This window comes from Stomoxys calcitrans, chromosome 1 (genome assembly GCF_963082655.1).
Source record: "Stomoxys calcitrans chromosome 1, idStoCalc2.1, whole genome shotgun sequence".
NCBI lineage: Eukaryota > Metazoa > Arthropoda > Insecta > Diptera > Muscidae > Stomoxys > Stomoxys calcitrans.
In genome coordinates, this window is record NC_081552.1 from 147,726,327 (window position 1) to 147,751,319 (window position 24,993).

A 24,993-nucleotide genomic window follows, 5' to 3' on the forward strand; every position below is an offset into this window, starting at 1 on the left:
ATTTGGTCCAGATCGGTTCAAATTTGGATATAGCTGCCATATAGACCGATTTCTTGATTTATGGTTTTGGGCCCATTAAATGCTCATTTATTGCCCGATGTCCCCGAAATTTGGAACAGTGAGTTAAGTTAAGCCCCTTGACATACTTCTGCAATATCGCACAGATCGGTCCAGATTTGGATACAGCTCCCATATAGACCGATATCTTGGTTTTAGGTTTTGGGGCCATAAAAGACGCATTTATTGTCCGATGTCGCTGAAATTTGAGACAGTGAGTTTGGTTAGGCTCTTCGACGTCCTTCTTCAATTTTGCCCAGAACGGTCCAGATTTGAATATAGCTGCCATATAGACCGATTTGATAGACTCTGGATTTAAGGTTTAGGGCCCATAAAAGAGGCATTTATTGTCCGATTTCGCCGAAATTTGAGACAGTGCTTTGTGTTAGGCTCTTCGACATGTTTATGCAACTTGGCCCAAATCGGTCCAGATTTGGATATAGCTGCCATGTAGACCGATATCTCGATTTAAAGTCTTGGCCCCATAAAAGGCGCATTTATAATCCAATTTCACTGAAATTTGACACAGTGACTTATGTTCGGTTTTCGACATCCTTGACGTATATAATTCAGATCGGAATGAGGTATATGAGCATAAGGTATGAAATTTTCACCGAATTTTTATGAAAGGTGGTTTACATATATACCCGAGGTGGTGGGTATCCAAAGTTCGGCCCGTCCGAACTTAACGCCTTTTTACTTGTTTTAAATCAAATCAAATTGCCATATAAAACGATTTTCTGTGGTAAAGAACTAATTTGCCAGTCTATATCTTTGGTGCGGTGGCGATTGTAGATAAACCATGTAAAACTCTTAAACAAAAAAGTGTTGCCCAGCAGCACGTCGTTTGGTCTAAACACGGTGTCCTGCTAGGTCATTATGATTGATCGACTGTTTTGGGGTGAGGAGCTCCGCTAGATATATGTGCAGAATGAAGATATCAGATTCGTAGTCCACAACCTCATACCTTTAATTTAACCCCATATTGTCATGATTGGTGTATACAGCCGTTCTATGGAGGGTGCCTATATGAGGGTTGTGCGCCACACTCCATCTGCCACTTGAGCACATATTTTAATGACGCACTCTAGTCAATAATATCTATCATTTGATCCCCCATTGTTTTAATTGGTCAAATAATCTATTGGAAGCGATTTTTGGAGTAAAGCGCCACCTTGATTATTCGACACAACGTTAATCAACTCCCAAATACCTATCATTTCAGTCTTATATAGCTATGATCGAGTAGAATTTCCATTTGAGGGGCCTTTGGGGATGGGGCGACCTGCAAATACTTAGACATAATTTTTTATGTCATATTCGTAATCTTCTCCCGAATGGCTTTCAATTGAGTCCCATATTGATATGTACGTCCAATATGTTTGTTTGTGGAACTTTTGGGGTTGGAGTGGCCCCTGGGTTCCTTGGATCCAACTTTTAATACCATATTCGTATTCTACTCTCCAATCATATTCGTAATCTACTCCCGAAAACCTTTCATTCGACTCACATATTGTCATTATCAATTTGTATTATACTCCCGAATACCTTTCATTTAATTCCACAATCGGTCCACTTTTATTTTTGGATGGTACATTTGGTGTAAGGGGGAGGGTCCGCCCCCTTGAGATATCAAAAAATTATATAGCCTACTGCTCCTTCCGGAGCACTTTCCACACTCTGTGCAAATTTGAAAGAAATCGTTTCAGCCGTTACATTTAAAGTGATTCAATAAAAAAAAACCTCACTTACAAAAAGATTTTTTCACCGTAAGCAGTTATATAATTAAATAAATTAGAGCCACATATATAAAACATCATCAACGGAGCCAGCGATCAGCCCATAAGTAAAAAATTAATTAACAGATTCTACGAAACCTGTTCTGGGTTTAGGCCTTAGAATAAACGCAAGAAGAGCTAGAATGACACGAGAGTATCAGCTATAATTTCAGATGTTTTGGGGTCTGGTAAGGTTGAAAAGAGGGTGCTTATATTAATCCACCCAATGCCACAATGGACATACACTTTAGCCAGTAATCGGCTTGTTGTGCGCTCTAAATATTAAAGACTTTGGAAAAGAAAATCTAAGTTAGGAATTCCGTGCTACCTACAAAATCCTTAATTATTGTCCATGCCACGCTCTTCTGTAAAGTTTAACCAGACACCATTGGTTATTCACTCCTCTCAGTGACGGAAAACACGAGAGAGGTATAAGAGAAATTTCATGACATCTCTCCAGCCGCCTGTTGCCTAAATATGTGTTTTACCAATGAAGGCTGCTTTCGATTCAAGATAATTGCTCATAAATTCCTGCACAAAGAAGTACTCGGTGTTTGGTGATATAGTCGATCCATAGAGCTCATCATCCATGATAACGAGAAGAACGCGATCCAGCACATTGTGCTGGCAACTGATGAACTTATGTGTGGGGTGACATTCTCTTCGAACATTTGCTGCAGTCGAACTAAAACGCCTGTGTTTGTACCGGTATTTACGCTTGTTTTATCGGCAACAATCATCAAAATTGATCCCCACAGGTTGAACTCATCCAACACATTCTGGAGTCCTTCTGCGATTGTTTGAGCTTTCCCATCTCCTGATTTGGGCGCATTCAACTAAATTTGAGGACTTGAGCACCAGGGCTGATATTCAACTTTCTTAAGGTGTTTGCCGTCAAAGTGCATGCTCCACTTCTCCAGATAAAACGTGCTTACCAAGTACTCCTTCACCCGAGCAGATTTCTTGTGGATTCCTGGCTGACATGGGGTTGAGACGACAGCTTTGAGTTTGTACTAGGGCGTTTTGCAATGCTTGCTGGATTATGATATATATACTATATATAGATATTGTAGAAGTTGTCGGGGAAAGTGTTGTACAAAGTTTTGGGAAAATTGGTCGTCCAATTTTCGGCAATAATGTAATAAAATGGTCATTTGTTAACCGATTCTCTCAAAATTTGGTACGAACTATTTTCTCTTGACTCTCGATATTACGGAAGTATTTCATAGAAATCGATTCAGATTTGGATATAGCTCCCATACATGTTCGTCCAAATTGCAGTAATAATGCAATAAAATGGTCATTTGTTAACCGATTCCCTTGAAATTTGGTAGGAATAATTTTTTCTTGACTCTCGAAATTACTAGTGAATTCCATTGAAATCAGTCCAGATTAAGATATAGCTCTCATATTTATATATATCGCCCGATTTTTACTCCTAGAGCCACTGCAAGCGCATTTATTGACTAATCTTTCCAAAATTTTGTACAACGATTTCCTGGACCACTTTTACAATAACTTTAGAGTTTGGTCGAAATCGGTTCAGATTTAGATATAGCTGCAATATATGTATATCGCCCGATTTTCATTTCTAGAACCACTGCAAGCGCATTTATTGACCAAACTTGCCAAAACTTTGTAAAACGCTTTCCTCAACGACTACCACAATACCCATAAAGTTTGGTCGAAATCGATTCAGATTTAGATATAGCTCCCATATATATATTTTCGTCCGATTTTGAAAAATATTGCAATAAAGTGTTCATTTGTTAACCGATTCTCTCGAAATCGTTTCGAAGGGATTTCATATGACTCTTAATATTACTGGTGAATTTCGTAGAAATTGGTTCAGATTTAGATATAGCTGGCATATATGTATATCGCCCGATTTTCACTTCTAAAGCCACCGCAAGCGCATTTATTGACCAATCATGTCAAAGTTGTGCACAACGCTTACCTCGATTACTTCCACAATGTCTAAGAAGTTTGGTTAAAATCGTTTTAGATTCAGATGTGGCTCTCTTATATATGTTCGTCAGATTTTGGGTAATTTGTTGTCATTTGTCAACTGTAGTTATTACATTTCGAATATATTTGCCTTGCTCGAATTTTGATACAGGGATTTTAATAACCCAACTGAAAACATCAGCCGAGGTCCATCAAAATTGGTTCAGAACAAGATATAGCTCCCACTTTGTATATATATAGGGTTGGTGTAGGGTATTATAAAGTCGGCATCGCCAGACTTTTGCCTTCCCTTACTGGTTTTCTTTAAATTGGAGAATCATACAAAAATTGTCAACAGTTTTTCCAAATAAGTTACCTTCACCTAATTGTTAACAAAAACGAAGTATGTAAACGGATATTTACGATCAATTTGTTCCTAGGTTTTTTAGGTTTTCGTGGAAGTTATAAGACTTGACACATTTTTCCGTTTTGGGTTTGATGATTTTAAGAAAAACAAGTAAAAGCGTGCTAAGTTCGGCCGGGCCGAATCTTATATACCCTCCACCATGGATCGCATTTGTCGAGTTCTTTTCCCGGCATCTCTTCTTAGGCAAAAAGGATATAAGAAAAGAGTTGCTCTGCTATTAAAACGATATCAAGATATGGTCCGGTTCGGACCATTGGGGCTCACAAAGTAAAATAGAGAGAACGATTTATATGGGATCTGTATCGGGCTATAGATCGATTCAGACCATAATAAACACGTTTGTTGATGGTCATGAGAGGATCCATCGTACAAAATTTCAGGCATATCGGATAGTAATTGCGACCTCTAGGGGTCAAGAAGTCAAGATCCCAGATCGGTTTATATGGCAGCTGTATCAGGTTATGTACCGATTTGAACCTTATTTGACACAGTTGTTGAAAGTAAAAATAAAATACGTCGTGCAAATTTTTAACCAAATCGGAAAGGAATTGCGCCCTCTAGAAGCTCAAGAAGTCAAATCCCCAGATCTGTTTATATGACAGCTATATCAGGTTATGGGCCGATTTCAATTATACTTGGCACAGTCATAACAAAATACTTCGTGCAAAAATTCATTCAAATCGGATAAGAATTGTGCCCTCTAGAGGCTCAAGAAGTCAAGACCCAAGATCGGTTTATATGGCAGATATATCAGGTTATGGACCGATTTGAACCATACTGGGCACAGTTGTTGGGTATCGAAACAAAACAAGTCGTGCGAAATTCCATTCTAATCGGATAAGAATTGCGCCCTCTAGAGGCTCAAGAAGTCAAGACCCAAGATCGGATTATATGGCAGCTATATCAGGTTATGAACCGATTTGAACCATACTTGGCACAGTTGTTGGATATAACAACAAAACACGTCGTGCAAAATTTCATTTCAATCGGATAAGAATTGCGCACTCTAGAGGTTTAAGAAGTCAAGACCCAAGATCGGTTTATATGGCAGCTTTATCAGGTTATGGACCGATTTGAACCATACTTGGCACAGGTGTTGGCTATCATAACAAAACACGTCGTGCAAAATTTCATTCTGATCGGACAAGAATTGCGCACGCTAGAGGCTCAAGAAGTCAAGACCCCAGATCGGTTTATATGGCAGCTATATCAGGTTATAAACCGATTTGGACCATACTTGGCACAGTTGTTGGATATCATAACAAAACACGTCGTGCAAAATTTCATTCCAATCGGATAAGAATTGCGCACTCTAGAGGCTCAAGAAGTCAAGACCCAAGATCGGTTTATATGGCAGCTATATCAAATATGGCCCATTTACAATACCAACCGATATGGCCCATTTACAATACCAACCGACCTACACTAATAAGAAGTATTTTTGCAAAATTTCAAGCGGCTAGCTTTACTCCTTCGGAAGTTAGCGTGCTTTCGACAGACAGACGGACGGACGGACGGATGGACGGACGGACGGACGGACGGACGGACAGACGGACGGACATGACTAGATCGACATAAAATGTCGCGACGATCAAGAATATATGTACTTTATGGGGTCTCAGACGAATATTTCGAGTAGTTACAAACAGAATGACGAAGTTAGTATACCCCCCCTCTTATGGTGGAGGGTATAAAAAAAAAAGTCCACAAAAATATAATTTCAAAGTTGTTTGCTCGTGACCTTTATTTACCCTACACCACCACTATGCTACAGGGTATTATAAGTTTGTACATTTGTTAACAACGCTAAGAAGGAGACGAGGTAGACTCATTGGTAAGCATACAGATCGGCTTAGAATCACTTCCTGATTCGATTTAGCTACGTCCGTCTGTCTGTCTGTCTATGTATTCTTCGCATTTGTTGTCTGACTGTCACAATATTTTACACAAGTCACTTTTTTGGTTCACGGACAAACGCTATTGATTTTGAAAAAAATCGGTCCAGATTTATATATAGCTTCCATACATATCTTTCATCCAATATGGCCTATTAAAGCAGTAGAGGCCACAATTTTGGTCCGATCTTTACAAAATTCTCCACAAGATTTTGTACTTGATGTCCCAATACGTGTGCAGAATTTCATAAAAATCGGTTCAGAGTTAGATATAGCTCTCATATATATCTGTCATCCGATATGGTCTTTGTAGGCTATAGAAGCCACAATTTTGGTCCGCTCTTTACAAAAATTTGCACGAGATGTTTTATTTGACGTTCCAATATGTGTGCAAAATTTCGTAAAAATCGGTTCAAATTTAGATATAACTCCCATATATATCTGCCATCCGATATGGACTTTTAAAGCTATAGGAGGCACAATTTTGGCGTGATCATGTCTCGTGTCCCAATATGTGTGCACAATTTCATAAAAATTAGATCAGATTTAGATATAGGTCCTTATATATCTTTCATCCGATATGGCCCATTAAGGCTGTAGAAGCTACAATTTTAGTCCGATCTTTACCAAATATTGGATGAGATGTTTTATATGATATTGCGATATGTGTGCAAAATTTCATAAAAATCAGGTCAGATTTGGATATAGCTCCCATATATATCTTCCATCCGATCCTTACAAAGTTGCATGAGATGTGTTGTTTGACGTCCCAATACATGTCGAAAATTTCATAAAAATCGGTCCAGATTTAGATATATTTCCCATATATATCTTCCATCCGATATGCCCTCTTAATACTATAGAAGCCACAATTTTGGTATGATCTTTATAAAATTTGGCGTAAGGTGTTTTATTTGACGGCTTAGTACTTACTTTACTTTAATTGGCTATGACAGAATATTTGTTCCACTAGCGCCTCGATCTTATGCGCTCATTCCAAAATTTCTGACACCAAGTTTCCAGGTGTCTCCCTCCATTTAATCTTGCCATCGGGCTTTTGGTCTTCCCGGTTTGCGTGTACCACCGTGTTTGCCTTCGAAAGACTTCTTTGCTGGAGCTTCTTCATCCATTCTGACAACATGACATAGCCAATGCCGCCGTTGTATTTTGATGCGTGTAACTATGCTATCGTCGTCATACAGCTCGTGGTTCATACGTCGCCTATATTCTCCATTATCGCAAACTGGTCCATATATTTTACGAAGAATCTTTCTCTCAAATACTCCAAGCACTGCCTCATCTGCTTTCACAAGTACCCATGCTTCAGAACCATATAACAGCATGGGTAGTATCAGTGTCTTGTATAGTGTAATCTTCGTTTCTAAACTGCTTACTTAGTCCGAGATATTATTCTTCGCTTAATCTCAAAACAGGTGTCATTCGTTTCGGTAACGGCAGTGCCGAGGTAGATAAAGTTATTGACTGTCTCAAAGTTGTGGTTCCCAACTTTCTTAGTACTTAGGCTTAGTACGTGTGTTAAATTTTATTAAAATCCGTGCAGATTTAGATATATGTAGCTCCCATATATATATTTTATTTGATATGGCCCTTAGGGCTCTAGTAGCCACAATTTAGGTCCTATTGTAAGAAAATCTTACAAGGTTCTATTCAATATATCAATAGGTATGCAAAACTGAAATCTGATTATATTGCAACATAGGTTTCATGCATTCAAAGTAGTACACTGACTGGGTGGTGTAGGGCATTATATAGTCGGCAACGCCCGACTTTTGCCTTTCCTTACTGGTTATTATTTAATAATTTATTTGAATAAACGTCACCCTAATTCTCATGGCTGATACAATATAAGAAATCGAGAAAAACTTAAACAGATCGGCAAAATTCGCAAGCTAGAGTTCCATAAGCCAAATCGGGCGATATATATGCATATGGAGTCTATAAAGAACCTGAACGCATTTAGATCTAATTAAGTACACCCAGTGAATGTTACACAAGACAACATCTTGCAAGGTTTTGGGAAAATTGGTTGTTAAAAACGTTTGAATCACAAATTCATATCGAAAGCTTTTTGAAAATTTAATTTAGTATAGAAGGAAAACAACTTAATGAGCGCTACACGTTTCTGTTTCTTGCGATTGCACTGAGCAAAAAAGTCCACAAGACCATACGTTTATAGTGAAAATCGAGTTTCCAGATTGATGACTTGTATTCTGTTACGACTGGCAAATATTCAGGTATTGTAAGTCTGCATTTGTTATGCTGACCCAACATGAATTCAGGAATTTTGCCTCAATTACATGGAGCTGTTTTGGACTGGCATTTCACGGTAATTTTTCAATAATCTGTCCAAATTCTGAATATTATTTTGTCCCAAAACATTTTATTTTGCGGTTTTGCAACGAGCGGCCAAGTAAACAAATAATGTTTCAAAAGGTCGCTCGTAGTTGGAAGTGGAATATCGCCTAATTCAGCCTCTAAGCCGAATGCCAATACATTTAGCTTTGATTATCACGCTGATGATTCTGGCTGCTTATCCGTCTCTACTTTCTCTGCATTATTAGAATCCTCTGGTTTATCCATATATTTTTGTATCATATATATAAAAATGTTTTGTATTAGCACTGCAAAGTTTATGCATGAAACAATTATCTCTAAATCTTACATTTGCACCAGATAATTTAGAATGCGTTATTAATTTTATGTGTATTTGATCCTGTGATCGTTTGCAATATACTCACAAAAATACCTCAAATGAATTGACTGAACAATAGCAGAATAAACAAGTGAGAGCGTGCTAAGTTCGGCCGGGCCGAATATTATATACCCTCCACTATGGATCGCATTTGTCGAGTTCTATGCGCGGTATCTCTTTTTAGGCAAAAAAAGAATATTGAATAAGAACTGTTATGCTATTGAAGCAATATCAAGTTATAGTCCGATTCGGACCATAAATGAATGCTGAACATTGTAGAAGTCATTGTCTAATATTTCAGTTCAGGCTCAAGGCCTATATAAACCGATCGGGAGATCGGTTTATATGGGAGCTGTATCAAGCTATTGATCGATTCAGACCATATTAGACACGTAATGTACAAAATTTCTTCCAAATCGGATGAGAATTGCGCACTCTAGAGGCTCAAGAAGTCAAGATCCAAAATCGGTTTATATGACAGCTATACCAAATTATGAACCGATTTGAGTCATACTAAACACAGTTGTTGGAAGGGATACCTAAACACTACGTGGAAAATGCCAGTCAAATCGGATAAGCATTGCGCCCTCTAGAAGCTAAAGAAGTCAAGATCCAAGATCGGTTTATATGGCAGCTATATCAAAACATGGACCGATTTGACCCATTTACAATCCCAACCAACCTACACTAATAAAAAGTATTTGTGCAAAATTTCAAGGCTAGCTTTACTCCTTCGAAAGTTAGCGTGCTTTCGACAGACAGACGGACGAGTCTGTCTGTCGAAAGCACGCTAACGGACGGACATGACTAGATCGACTTAAAATGACATGACGATCAAGAATATATATATTTTATGGGGTCTTAGACGCATATTTCGAGGTGTTACAAACAGAATGACGAAATTGGTATACCCCCATCCTATGGTGGAGGTTATAAAAATAATAAATAGAACTTATGATTTTGGGCTATGAGCAGCTGAAAATAGTAGGTAAGGTAAGGTTAGGTTGAAAAGAGGGTGCAGATATTAATCTGCCCCATGCCACTATAGACATATACCTAAGCCAGTAATCGGCTTGTTGTGCGCTCCAAAAAATAAAATAAGTGAGCTCGTAGTCCTATATGTCTCGTCATGATACCAATAGCTATTATGACTGCCTTCTTACTTCCCTTCAGTAATAGCCGCGTCTTCTCACGATCTGGATCCTCCAAAGGATTTTCGCCGTCCTACCGACCGATTCGCTGTTCCGCAATGTTGCATGCACATTCTTCGCCCACTCCCTTAACTCGGACTGCGTCGACCCGAAAGGCTTCGGGTTAAAAAAGTTTATTGACGGCAGTCCTCTGGCCTTCACCGCCAAATCGTCTGTCCTTTCCCCCTTATTCCGTTATGGCCCGGCACCCAAACGATGCAAATTTTATCATCCTCAAAGAAGGCGTTAATGAAAATGATAATTTATTAAAAAAAATAGTTGCACTTTCGCAAGGCTAAAATTGCCTGAAGGGGCTTTCCAATAATTTTGCGATGTACTAAAAAGTTCTTAAATATTGTCTTTGATCGAATATAGCAATAGTTTTGCTGTTGTATGCCAAAATATCCAAAAAAAAGTGACAAAGGCCTGAGGAAAAACTGCAAGTCAAAATCTGGTGGACTTTTTTGCTCAGTACAATTACAAGAATCAAAAATTCGAAGCGAAAAAACTGCAAGTCAAAATCTCGTGGACTTTTTTGTTTAGTACAATTACAAGAATCAAAAACTCGAAGCGTCCATTAATTTTTTTCCCTTTCATACTAATCGCCCAACCCTATTATTGGTAATACTAAAACCCCGTTCATACTGATGTTAAAATCCGGATGATCATCTGTTTTTCCTATAAAATCAGCTGACGAGAGCCTTAAATCCGGATTTAATGAACGGTGTAAACGGGGTTTAATGCCATTTATAAAATTTTAACTCTTCCCTTTCTTAGGACTTTGAAGACATATAATAAACCAGTCAAAAGGCGTTAAGTTCGGCCGGGCCGGACTTTGGATACCCACCACCTCGGGTATATATGTAAACCACCTTTTGTCAAAATCCGGTGAAAAATGGATACCTTATGCCCCATAGTAGCTATATCGAAATATGTTCCGATTTGCACCAAATACTAATAAGTACAAGTCATTGTTCAATTGTGTATAACGATATGTTGATCTTTTTCGTGGCTATATCTAACAAGTAAAAGCGTGCTAAGTTCGGCCGGGCCGAATCTTATATACCCTCCACCATGGATCGCATTTGTCGAGTTCTTTTCCCGGCATCTCTTCTTAAGCAAAAAAGGATATAAGAAAAGAGTTGCTCTGCTATTAAAACGATATCAAGATATGGTCCGGTTCGGACCATTGGGGCTCACAAAGTAAAATAGAGAGAACGATTTATATGGGATCTGTATCGGGCTATAGATCGATTCAGACCATAATAAACACGTTTGTTGATGGTCATGAGAGGATCCATCGTACAAAATTTCAGGCATATCGGATAATAATTGCGACCTCTAGGGGTCAAGAAGTCAAGATCCCAGATCGGTTTATATGGCAGCTGTATCAGGTTATGTACCGATTTGAACCTTATTTGACACAGTTGTTGAAAGTAAAAATAAAATACGTCATGCTAAATTTTAGCCAAATCGGATAGGAATTGCGCCCTCTAGAAGCTCAAGAAATCAAATCCCCAGATCTGTTTATATGACAGCTATATCAGGTTATGGGCCGATTTCAATTATACTTGGCACAGTTGTTGGATATCATAACGAAATACTTCGTGCAAAAATTCATTCAAATCGGATAAGAATTGTGCCCTCTAGAGGCTCAAGAAGTCTAGACCCAAGATCGGATTATATGGCAGCTATATCAGGTTATGAACCGATTTGAACCATACTTGGCACAGTTGTTGGATATAACAACAAAACACGTCGTGCAAAATTTCATTTCAATCGGATAAGAATTGCGCACTCTAGAGGTTTAAGAAGTCAAGACCCAAGATCGGTTTATATGGCAGCTATATCAGGTTATAAACCGATTTGAACCATACTTGGCACAGGTGTTGGCTATCATAACAAAACACGACGTGCAAAATTTCATTCTGATCGGACAAGAATTGCGCACGCTAGAGGCTCAAGAAGTCAAGACCCAAGATCGGTTTATATGGCAGCTATATCAGGTTATGGACCGATTTGAACTATACTTGGCACAGTTGTTGGATATCATAGCAAAACACGTCGTGCAAAATTTCATTCCAATCGGATAAGAATTGCGCACTCTAGAGGCTCAAGAAGTCAAGACCCAAGATCGGTTTATATGGCAGCTATATCAAAACATGGACCGATATGGCCAATTTACAATACCAACCGACCTACACTAATAAGAAGTATTTGTGCAAAATTTCAAGCGGCTAGCTTTACTCCTTCGGAAGTTAGCGTGCTTTCGACAGACAGACGGACGGACAGACGGACGGACAGACGGACGGACAGACGGACGGACATGGCTAGATCGACATAAAATGTCGCGACGATCAAGAATATATATACTTTATGGGGTCTCAGGCGAATATTTCGAGTAGTTACAAACAGAATGACGAAATTAGTATACCCCCCATCTTATGGTGGAGGGTATAAAAATAAACCGATCTGAACCATATACTACAAGGATGTTGAAAGCCTAACAGAAGTCACTGAGTCTAATTTCAGTGAAATCGGATTATAAATGCGCCTTTTATGGGACCAAGACTTTAAATAGAGATCGGTCTATATGGCAGCTTTACCCAAATCTGGACCGATCTGAGCCATTTGAAGAAGAATATCGAAGGGCTCAACACAACTCACTGTCCCAAATTTCGGCGACATCGGACACCAAATCCGTTTTTTTATGGGCCCAAAACCTTAAATCAAAAGATCGGTCTATATGGCAGCTATATCCAAATCTGGAGCGATTTGAGCCAAATTAAAGAAGAATGTCGAAAGGCCCAACACAACTCACTGTTCCAAATTTCGGCGACATCGGACAATAAATGCGCATTTATGGGCCCAAAACCTTAAATCGAGAGATCGGTCTATATGCAGCTATATTCAAATCTGGACCGATCTGAGCCAAATTGAAGAAGAATATCGAAGGGCCTTACACAACTCACTGTCCAAAATTTCGGTGACATCGGACAATAAATGCGCCTTTTATGGGCCCAAAACCTTAAATCGAGAGATCGGTTTATATGACAGCTATATGCAAATCTTGATCGATCTAAGCCACATTGCAGAAATATGACCAGGGGCTTAATTTAACTCACTGTCATAAATTTTGGCGACATCGGACAATAATTGCGCCTTTTATGGGCCCAAGACCTTAAATCGAGAGATCGGTCTATATGCAGCTATATTCAAATCTGGACCGATCTGAGCCAAATTGAAGAAGAATATCGAAGGGCCTTACACAACTCACTGTCATAAATTTTGGCGACATCGGACAATAATTGCGCCTTTATGGGCCCAAAACCTTAAATCGAGAGATCGGTCTATATGGCAGCTATATTCAAATCTTGATCGATCTGGGCCAAATTGCAGAAATATGTCGAGGGGCTTAACTAAACTCACTGTCCAAAATTTCGGCGACCTCGGACAATAAATGCGCCTTTTATGGGCCCAAGACCTTAAATCGAGAGATCGGTCTATAGGCAGCTATATTCAAATCTGGACCGATCTGAGCCAAATTGAAGAAGAATAGCGAAGGGCCTTACACAACTCATTGTCATAAATTTTGGCGACATCGGACAATAATTGCGCCTTTTATGGGCCCAAAACCTTAAATCGAGAAATCGGTCTATATGGCAGCTATATGCAAATCTTCATCGATCTAAGCCAAATTGCAGAAATATGTCGAGGGGCTTAACTAAACTCACTGTCCAAAATTTCGGCGACCTCGGACAATAAATGCGCCTTTTATGGGCCCAAAACCTTAAATCGAGATATCGGTCTATATGGCAGCTATATGCAAATCTTGATCGATCTAAGCCACATTGCAGAAGTATGACCAGGGGCTTAATTTAACTCACTGTCATAAATTTTGGCGACATCGGACAATAATTGCGCCTTTTATGGGCCCAAGACCTTAAATCGAGAGATCGGTCTATATGCAGCTATATTCAAATCTGGACCGATCTGAGCCAAATTGAAGAAGAATATCGAAGGGCCTTACACAACTCACTGTCATAAATTTTGGCGACATCGGACAATAATTGCGCCTTTATGGGCCCAAAACCTTAAATCGAGAGATCGGTCTATATGGCAGCTATATGCAAATCTTGATCGATCTGGGCCAAATTGCAGAAATATGTCGAGGGGCTTAACTAAACTCACTGTTCCAAATTTCGGCGACCTCGGACAATAAATGCCCCTTTTATGGGCCCAAGACCTTAAATCGAGAGATCGGTCTATAGGCAGCTATATTCAAATCTGGACCGATCTGAGCCAAATTGAAGAAGAATATCGAAGGGCCTTACACAACTCACTGTCCAAAATTTCGGTGACATCGGACAATAAATGCGCCATTTATGGGCCCAAGACCTTAAATCGGGAGATCGGTCTATATGACAGCTATATCCAAATCTGGAGCGATTTGAACCAAACTGCAGAAATATGTCGATGGGCTTAACTAAACTCACTATCCAAAATTTCGGCGACATCGGACAATAAATGCGCCTTTTATGGGCCCAAGACCTTAAATCGAGAGATCGGTCTATAGGTAGCTATATTCAAATCTGGACCGATATGAGCCAAATTGAAGAAGAATATCGAAGGGCCTAACACAACTCACTCTCCCAAATTGCACCAAAATCGGATAATGAATGTGGCTTTTATGGGCCTAAGACCATAAATCGGCGGTTTGGTCTATATGGGGGCTATATCAAGATATAGTCCGATATAGCCCCTCTTCAAACTTAACCTGCTTATGGACAAAAATGAATCTGTGCAAAGTTTCAGCTCAATATCTCTATTTTTAAAGACTGTAGCGTGATTTCAACAGACAGGCGGACGGACCTGGCAAGATCGTCTTAGATTTTTACGCTGATCAAGAATATATATACTTTGATGGATGGTCGGAAATAGATATTTCGCTGTGTTGCAAACGGAATGACAGAATAAATATACCCCCATCCTTCGGTGGCGGGTATAAAAATGGTATGCGTACATTCTAACCTCTGCCCAACGGTGGCGTCCGAATTAACTGCAAATGTATTTAAATGCTTTCGAGCTGAGTCAGAAACAAATCTGCTTCAAATAAGTTGCTTCTGTTGTGTGTCGTTGAATGACTTTTGTTTGTGTTAAGTTGGCTTAGAGAATGCCGCATATTTTGCAATCAATTAATAGACAATTTTCGTGGGAATGAAGTTACATGTAATAAAATAAAAAGTTTGAAACATTTTTACGACAAACCGGTTACATGGGAGCTAAATCAGGTTATAGACAGATTTGGACTGTATTTGGCACAGTTGTTTGAAGTCGTAACAGAACATCGCATGCAAAATTTCATGCAAATCGGACAAAAACTGAGGCTTGTAAGATTTCAAGAAGTAAAATCGGTAGATTGGTTTATATGGGTGCTTTATCAGTTTATCGACCGATTCGAACCGTACTTGACACAGTTATTTGAATTTATAACCAAACACCACGTGCAAAATTTCAGCCAAATCAGACAAGAATTGCGGCTTGTTAGGGCTCAAGAAGTAAAATCGGGAGATCGGTTTATATCGCAGCTATATCTAAATCTGAACAGATATGGCTGCGGTACAAAGTGGGAGCTATATCTAATTCTGAACCAATTTTGATGAACCTCAGCGCATGTTTTCAGATGGGTTACTAAACAATCCGTACCAAATTTCGAGCAAATATTTTCAAACTGTAATAAATACGGTGGACAAATAAGAACATAATTACAAATTATCTAAAATCTGACGAACATATACGTGGGAGCTACATCTAAATCTGAACTGATTTTGACCAAACTTCTTAGATATTGTGGTAGGATTCGAGGAGAAAGTTGTGCAAAATTTTCGTAATATTGGCCAATAATGCACTTGCAGTAACTTCAAAAGCGAAAATCGGGCGAAATTCATATATGACAGCTATATATGAATCGGAACCGATTTCTATAAAATTCACCAGTAGTATTAAAAGACTTAAGAAAATCCCAGCAAAATTTTGATAGAATCGGTTAACAAATGATTACTTAATTGAAATATTAGTCGAAATCTGACGAACATATATAAAGGAGCTATATCTGAATCTGAACCGATTTCTAGCAAACTTGTTAGATATTGTGGTGGTCGTCGGGGAAAGCGCTGTACAAAATGTTGGCAAGATTGGTCAATAAATGCGCTTGCAGTTACCATGGAAGTGAAAATCGGGCGATATATATACACAGATTATGACAAAGCTGCTATATATATATATATATATATATATATATATATATATATATATATATATATATATATATATATATATATATATATATATATATATATATATATATATATATATATATATATATATATATATATATATATATATATATATATATATATATATATATATATATATATATATATATATATATATATATATATATATATATATATATATATATATATATATATATATATATATATATATATATATATATATATATATATATATATATATATATATATATATATATATATATATATATATATATATATATATATATATATATATATATATATATATATATATATATATATATATATATATATATATAAATATAAATATATATATATATATATATATATATATATATATATATATATATATATATATATATATATATATATATATATTGGGACGCCCAAAAAGTAATTGCGGATTTTTTTTAAAGAAAGTAAATGCATTTTTCATAAAACTTAGAATGAACTTTAATCAAATATACTTTTTTTACACTTTTTTTTCTAAAGCAAGTTCAAAGTAACAGCTGATAAATGACAGAAGAAAGAATGGAATTACAGAGTTACAAGCTGTGAAAAAAAACTTTTCAACGCCGACTATATGTATATGTATATATATATGTATATGTATATATATATATATATATATATATATATATATATATATATATATATATATATATATATATATATATATATATATTTATTTATTTATATATATATATAGCAGCTATATCAAAATCTTAACCGATTTCAATAAAATTCACCAGTATTATCGGGAGTCGTCAGAAAATCTTTTCTGCCAAATTTCGAGACAATCGAAAAACAAATTACCATTTTTACTGCAAATCGTACGAACAAATATATGGAAGCTATATCTAAATCTGAACCGATTTCTAGCAAACTCCTTAGATATTGTGGTGGTCGTCGGGGAAAGTACAAAATGTTGGCAAGATTGGTCAATAAATGCGCTTGCAGTTACCATGCGCTTGCAGTTCCCGTTTTCAATGAAATTCAGCCGTATTATCGGGAGTCTTAAGAAAATCCTTTCTGCCAAATTTCGAGAGAATCGAAAAACAAATGATCATTTCATTACATTATTACTGCAAATCGTACGAACAAATATATGGAAGCTATATCTACATCTGAACCGATTTTTTCCAATTTCAATAGGCTTTGTTTCTAGGCCGAAAAACATGCCTGTACCAAATTCGAAGACAATCGGATTCAAATTTGAATACAATCGCATTAAAACTGCGACCTGTATTTTGTACACAAATTAACATGGACAGATGGACAGACAGACGGACATAGCGAAATCGAATCAAGGTGATTCTGAGTCCATCGGTATACTTATCAATTGGTTTCTCTCTCTCTTCCTTTTGGGTGTTACAAACAAATGCAATAAGTTATAATAACCTGCACCACAGTAGTGCTGTAGGGTATAACAAAACAGTGAGGGAAGGCAGAAGACGGGCGAACCGATGGAACCTATGTTGAAATCTAGCCAAACTTTAATTTTGCATACCTATTGAAATTTTGAATAGAACCTTGTAAGATTTTCTTGCGATAGGACCTAAATTGTGGCTTCTACAGCGTTAAAGGGCCATTTGGGATGAAAGATACATATGAATACATCGGAGCAATTTCTAAATCTGGACCGACTCTGATGAAATTTTGCTTACGAAGTGGGAATTCAAATAATCATGCCAGATCGGATCAAAACTGTGGCGACTATGGCCTTCAAAGACCATATCGGACGAAAAATATATATGCGATCTATATATAAATCTGAAACGATTTCTTTTTTTAAATTTTGCACACGTATTAAAACGTCAAATAAAACACGTCATGCAAAATGTTGTCAAGATTGAATGAAAATTTTGGCGACTACGGCCTTCAAAAGCCATATCGGATGAAGATATATATGGGATTTATATCTCAATGTGATCCGGTTTTTTTTCAAAATTAATGGCGTTTGTCCATGGACCAAAAAGAGAAAAATTATGTAACAATCGGACAACAAATGCGACCTGTACATTGATTACAAGAATACATGGATAGACACGACAGACGGACATAGCTATTGTAAATCGAATCAGGAAGTGATTCTAAGCCGATCGGTATACTTGTCGATGGGTCTAGCTCTTGCAAACAAATGCACAATGTTATAATAGCGCGTACCACAGTGCTGCTGTAGCGTATAAAAATTATTTATTGTAGTTGTTGCTTTCGCACATTTGAATACCTACTTTGGGATGGATATTTTTAATTGCGTAAATATATATAGTAGGTTGCCCACTATATATATATCATATAGTCGGCGTTGACATTTTTTTTCACAGCTTGTGACTCTGTAATTGCATTCTTTCTTCTGTCAGTTATCAGCTGTTACTTTTAGCTTGCTTTAGAAAAAAAGTGTAAAATAGCATATTTGATTAAAGTTCATTCTACGTTTTATTAAAAATGCATTTACTTTCTTTTAAAGAATCCGCAATTACTTTTTGGGCAACCTAATATTACGGTGATGACTTTTTTCTTAAAAATTATTTCCTGTTGCAAGAATGAATGAAGTATTGCCTGTTATTGACTAAAATTACGTTTATTTTATTTAAGTGTTAAGAAGGTCACGCACAAAACCACTTTTAAATTATATTTTTGTGAAAAAGAATTAATCAAAATTTTTTCTTTTTTTTTAAATCATACAAATCTAAAACAAAATGAGATACTAATCGTAAAAATCGGTTAACATACTTCGTTTTTATTAAAAATTAAGTGAAGGTACCTCATTTGGAATAATATCTTTTTTTATGATTTTCAGATTTAAAGAAATTAGTAAGAAACAAAAGGTTATGTAATTTTTATAATTGTGTTAGGAAACTAATAAACTCTTAAAATTTATGCCGAATGGCCCCTCGGGGTCACTCCGTTTACATCCAATTTTCACTTTTGAAGTTACTCCAAGTATTGGCCAATATTGCCAAAATTGTGCACAAATTTTTCCTTACCAAAATATCTAAGAAGTTTGGTCAAAATCGGTTCAGATTTTGATGTAGCTCCCACATATATGATTTTGGATAATTTGTAATTATGTTCTTATTTGTTCACCGTTTTTATTACAGTTTCAACATATTTGCTCGAAATTTGATATGGATTGTTTAATAACCCATCTGAAAACATGCGCCGAGGTTCATCAAAATTGGTTCAAAATGAGATATAGCTTCCACTTTATACCTAAAGTGTAGGTATAGGGTATTATAAAGTCGGCACAGACCAACTTTTGCCCTTCCTTACTGGTTTTATGTATAACATAATGACTGCAACAGATCCTATACAAAACCATAATAGAGTTATGCGAAGATGGAAGGCTTTTAATATAATTATGTATCATAACATTGAAATAAACTCTGAGAGGGTTTTAATTACCAACTGAGATCTGCTTATAAATGGTAAAATTTTCAGTTTCAATTATGTTACAACCAGTGTTGCCGTTTTTTTGGTAGGTTCCTGCCAAAATTAGTAGGTTCCTGCCAAAATTGGTAGGTTTTTATTCTCTTGGTAGGTTGGTAGGCTGACCTCAATTTTTGGTAGATTTTTCCAACATATAAATATAACATTAATAACTGAAACAAGTAAAAGCGTACTAAGTTCGGCCGGGCCGAATCTTATATACCCTCCACCATGGATCGCATTTGTCGAGTTCTTTTCCCGGCATCTCTTTTTAGGCAAAAAAAAAAAATGATATAAGAAAAGATTTGCTCTGCTATTAGAGCGATATCAAGATATGGTCCGGATTGGACCACAATTAAATTATATGTTGGAGACCTGTGTAAAATGTCAGCCAATTCGAATAAGAATTGCGCCCTTTGCGGCTCAAGAAGTAAAATAGAGAGATGTATCGGGCTATAGACCGATGCAGACCTTAATAAACACGTATGTTGATGGTCATGAGAGAATCCGTCGTACAAAATTTCAGGCAAATCGGATAATAATTGCGACCTCTAGAGGCTCAAGAAGTCGAGATCCCAGACCGGTTTATATGGCAGCTATATCAGATTATGAACCGACTTGTACCTTATTTGACATAGTTGTTGAAAGTAACAATAAAAAACGTCTTGCAAAATTTCAGCCAAATCGGATAGGAATTGCGCCCTCCAGAGGCTAAAGAAGTCAAGACCCAAGATCTGTTTATATGACAGCTATATCAGGTTATGAACCGATTTGAACCATACTTGGCACAGTTGTTGGATATCACATCAAAATACTACGTGCCAAAATTCATTCAAATTGGATAAGAATCGCGCCCTCTAGAGGCTCAAGAAGTCAAGACCCAAGATCGGTTTATATGACAGCTATATCAGGTTATGGACCGATTAAAACCATACTTGGGACAGTTGTTGGATATCATAAAAAAACACTTCGTGCAAAATTTCATTCCAATCGGATAAGAATTGAGCACTCTAGAGGCTCAAGAATTCAAGACCCCAGATCGGTTTATATGACAGCTATATCAGGTTATGAACCGATTTCAACCATACTTGGCACAGTTGTTGGACATCATAACAAAACACGTCGTGCGAAATTTCATCCAAATCGGATAAGAATTGCTCACTCTAGAGGCTCAAGAACTCAAGACCCAAGATCGGTTTATGTGCCTTATCAAAACATAGACCGATATGGCCCATTTACAATACCAACCGACCTACACTAAGTAGAAGTATTTGTGCAAAATTTCAAGCGACTAGCTTTACTCCTTTGGAAGTTAGCGTGCTTTCGACAGACAGACGGACGGACGAACGGACGGATGGACAGACGGACGGACGAACGGACGGACGGACAGACGGACGGACATGGCTAGATCGCCATAAAATTTCACGACGATCAAGAATATATATACCTTATAGGGTCTCAGACGAATATTTCGAGTAGTTATCCAAATTTCGTCAATTTTCAATCGGAACACAGGGCTATGTTGCAGCTGCAAATAAATATGGTTGATCTGGTCAATACTCAGATGTTGAGGGGTCCAAGCAACTCACTGTAACGGCGAAAATTTCTCGCATTTCTTGGCTCAATGCTTTAATCGGGAGATCGCTTTAACCAAACTTGGCACGGTTGTTCATTGAAATAGGGGCAAAAATACTACTTTATGAAATTCAGATTTCTTATCGGGAGAACTGTATTAAAGGTGATATATTAAGATATAGACCATCTTTGAACTTAAGGCTGTAGAGTAATTTCAACAAACAGACGGATGGACACCCCCTCAAGACGGTATAGAGATCGTATCATATGCGGACGATTGTACGATCATGGCATCAGGCCCACACCCATTGTTGACATCTTGACTAGAAACAAGGTCCTCAAGTCACTAACCGGTAGCACTTGTAGTGCAGACAAGGAAACCTTGTTGGCCACGTACAAAGCAATTGGCCGGTCTATGGTAAGTTGTGCAGCGTCAGTGTGGTCTCGTCAGCCCTGTGACACGCAGTGGAATAATATTCAGATCTGTCAGAATGCCTCCCTCCGAACTGCAACGGGCTGTTTCCTCAATTCTCATGTGGACTACCTCTATCAGGAGACAAAGATCCTACCAGTGCGAAGACATAACTACATCCTGTCTAAGCAATACCTTTTGGGCTGTTATCCCAGAGACCATCCAAATCATCATCTTGTGGATAGATATCCACCTCCCAGAAGCCTCAAGGTAGATCTACATGATCTGGAGCGTGATGTTCAGCGCTAGAAGAGGACCACTAGATCAAGCGGCATATCAAGCGGGTCTAGACAACATTGATGCAGACACGGTAGCAGATGGGATAAATTGCTGCCGGGTGAATGAAGTCCTTGGAGAACTACCACCTCCCATTGCCCCTGAAGAAATTGACTTCCGCCGGCAAACCGGAGTAGTTTAAGCTTAATTACATTCCGGCAGTTGCAGCCGCCTTAACTCCTACAGAGCAAGGATTGATGCCGACGTGCAAGAGGTATGTTCCGATTGTAACCAGCGACACAATACACGTCACCTGTGTAACTGCCTAGCCAAACCCATTCGACTCAGACCCAGATACCTCTGGCCGCACACCATCTTAGTCGTAGAGTTCCTGGATCTTGACACTCAACAGAATCAAGCAGACGAAAGATAGAACATAACAAACTGCTACAACAACAACAGCAGACGGACATGCCTAGATCATCTATATAACGACGATCTAGTACTTTGTAGCGCTGAAAATGTGTACTTTGATGCGTTGCCAATGGAATGGAAAATGGCGAACTCTCCGGCAATGGACATCGAACATCTCCGGCAATGGCTAGTAGAACATTTGGTAGGTTTTGAACAGATTTGGTAGGATTTTTCTTTTCCTTAAATTTTGGTAGGAAATAATTTTCATGAGTGGCAACACTGGTTACAACATCTAATTCAACTTGGCTTCCTTTCCAAGATGCACAAAATGCAAATTTGCCCATGAATATTCAATCGAGGAACAGGAACAGCAAAATACTCCCTTATCAATGAGTGCGGTCCGAGTCAAGTTTAAGCTCAATAATAATAATAAGGGGCTTCCTTTTTATAGCCGAGCCTGAACGGCGTTCCTCAATGCGGCACCCCTGTTCCTTAATGGAATTTCGCGGGCAAATTTGCGTTTACTTTTCATAACCACAACCGAAGAATGGGGGTATATTCGTTTTGTCATTCCATTTGCAATACATCAAAATATCCATTTCCGACCATCCATTAAAGTATATATATTCTTGATCAGCGTAAAAATCTAAAACGATCTAGCCATGTCCGTCCGTCCGTCTGTCTGTTGAAATCACGCTTAAGTCTTTAAAAATAAAGATATTGAGCTCAAACTTTGCACAGATCCTTTTTTGGTCCATAAGCAGGTTAAGTTCGAAGATGGACTATATCGGACTATATCTTTATATAGGCCCATTTAGACCAATCCGCCAATTTAGGGTCTCAGACCTATAAAAGCCACATTTATTATCCGATTTTGCTGAAATTTGGAACAGTGAGTGAAGTGAAGGGCACTCGACATCCTTCTTCAATTTAGCTAAGATTTGGATATAGCTGCATATAGACCAATCTCTCCAATTAAGGTCTAGGCCCATAAAAAACGCATTTATTGTCCGATTTTGCCAAAATGTGGGATAGTAAGTTGTGTCAGGTTAGTCGATTTCCTTCGTCAATTTGGCCCAGATTGGTCCAGATTTGGAAATAGCTGCTATATAGACCGATCTCTCGATTCAAGGTCTTGGGGCCATAAAAGACGCATTTATTGTCCGATTTTGCCAAAATTTTGGACAGTGAGTTGTGAAAGGTCAGTCGACATCCCTCTTCAATTTGGCCCAGATTTGGATATAGCTACCATATAGACCGATCCCTCGATTTAAGGTTTTGGGGCCTTAAAAGGCGCTTTTATTGTCCGATTTCGCTGAAATTTGGGACAGTGAGTCATTCTTCTCTAATTTGGCTCAGATCGGTCTAGATTTGGTTATAGCTGCCATATAGGCTCATAAAGACGCATTTATTGTCCACTTTCGCCCAAATTTGGAACAGTGAGTTGTGTTAGGCCCTTCGACATCCCTTTTCAATTTGGCTCAGCTTTGGATATAGCTGCCATATAGACCGATCTCTCGATTTAAGGTTTTGGGCCCATAAAAGGCCCATTTATATTCCATTTTCCATAAGTCACAGTGACTTATGTTAGGCTTTTCGAAATCCGTGCCGTGTATGGTTCAGATCGGTCTATTTTTGGATATTGTTCCCAAAAAGACCAATATTTTGTTCTACAAAATTGAACAATGACTTGTACTTATTAAATCGCTCATGTCCGTGCCGAATTTGGTCCAAATCGGACCATATTTCGATACAGTTGCTATGGGGGCATAAATTATGTATTTTTCACGGGATTATGCCGAAAGATGGTTTACATATATACCCGAGGTGGTGGGTATCCAAAGTTCGGCCCGGCCGAACTTAATGCCTTTTTACTTGTTTTATAGCAAATGTACATCATTTCCCTCCGCCGTCCATCGTTAGTCGTGAATTCGGCACATTTTGATGTTAAAGTCACTTTGGTCACGATAAACCTTTTATATAATTTGTCTGTGGTAAAGGATGGCTCTTTTCCGGAAAAAACAAAACCTCTATTAGGCCAAAAATGCTCCGTTTACAGCAAAAGACGATATTTTACATGAAAAGTTGATTTTTATACCCACCACCATAGGATATAAAACTTATCTAGTCATTCCGTTTATAACACCTCGAAATATTCGTCTAAGACCCCATAAAGTATATATATTCTTGATCGTCTCGACGCTCTGAGTCAATCTAGCAATGTCCGTCCGCCGTCCGTCTGTCGAAATCACGATAGCTGTCGAACGCATTTGCACTGCACAATTTTGCACTGATACTTATTATTGATGTAGGTCGTTGGGATTGAAAATGGGCCATCGGTTTAGATTTAGATATAGCTCCCATATAAACCGATCTCCCGAATAAACTTCTTGAGCCCCTAGAAGCCACAATTTTTGTTCGATGAAAATTGGCTGAAAATTTACACGTAGTGTTATGACTTCCAATAATTGCTCCCATATAAACCGAGCTCCCAAATCGACTTCTTGAGCCCCTGTAAGCCGAATAAAGTTCCCATGTAAAC

The 24,993-nt window shown here is 37.9% G+C and overlaps 1 protein-coding gene across 1 annotated transcript in view; it reads left to right on the forward strand.

The window, feature by feature from the left end:
* The first annotated feature begins 8,369 nt into the window (after positions 1-8,369).
* LOC131994157 (uncharacterized) overlaps positions 8,370-24,993 on the forward strand; it is a 33,590-nt gene continuing 16,966 nt past the window's right edge. Inside the window, exon 1 of the mRNA XM_059360558.1 lies at positions 8,370-8,451. Within this exon, the coding sequence (XP_059216541.1) occupies positions 8,382-8,451 (70 nt within the window). The 5' untranslated portion in view covers positions 8,370-8,381. The remainder of the gene's footprint in view (positions 8,452-24,993) is intronic.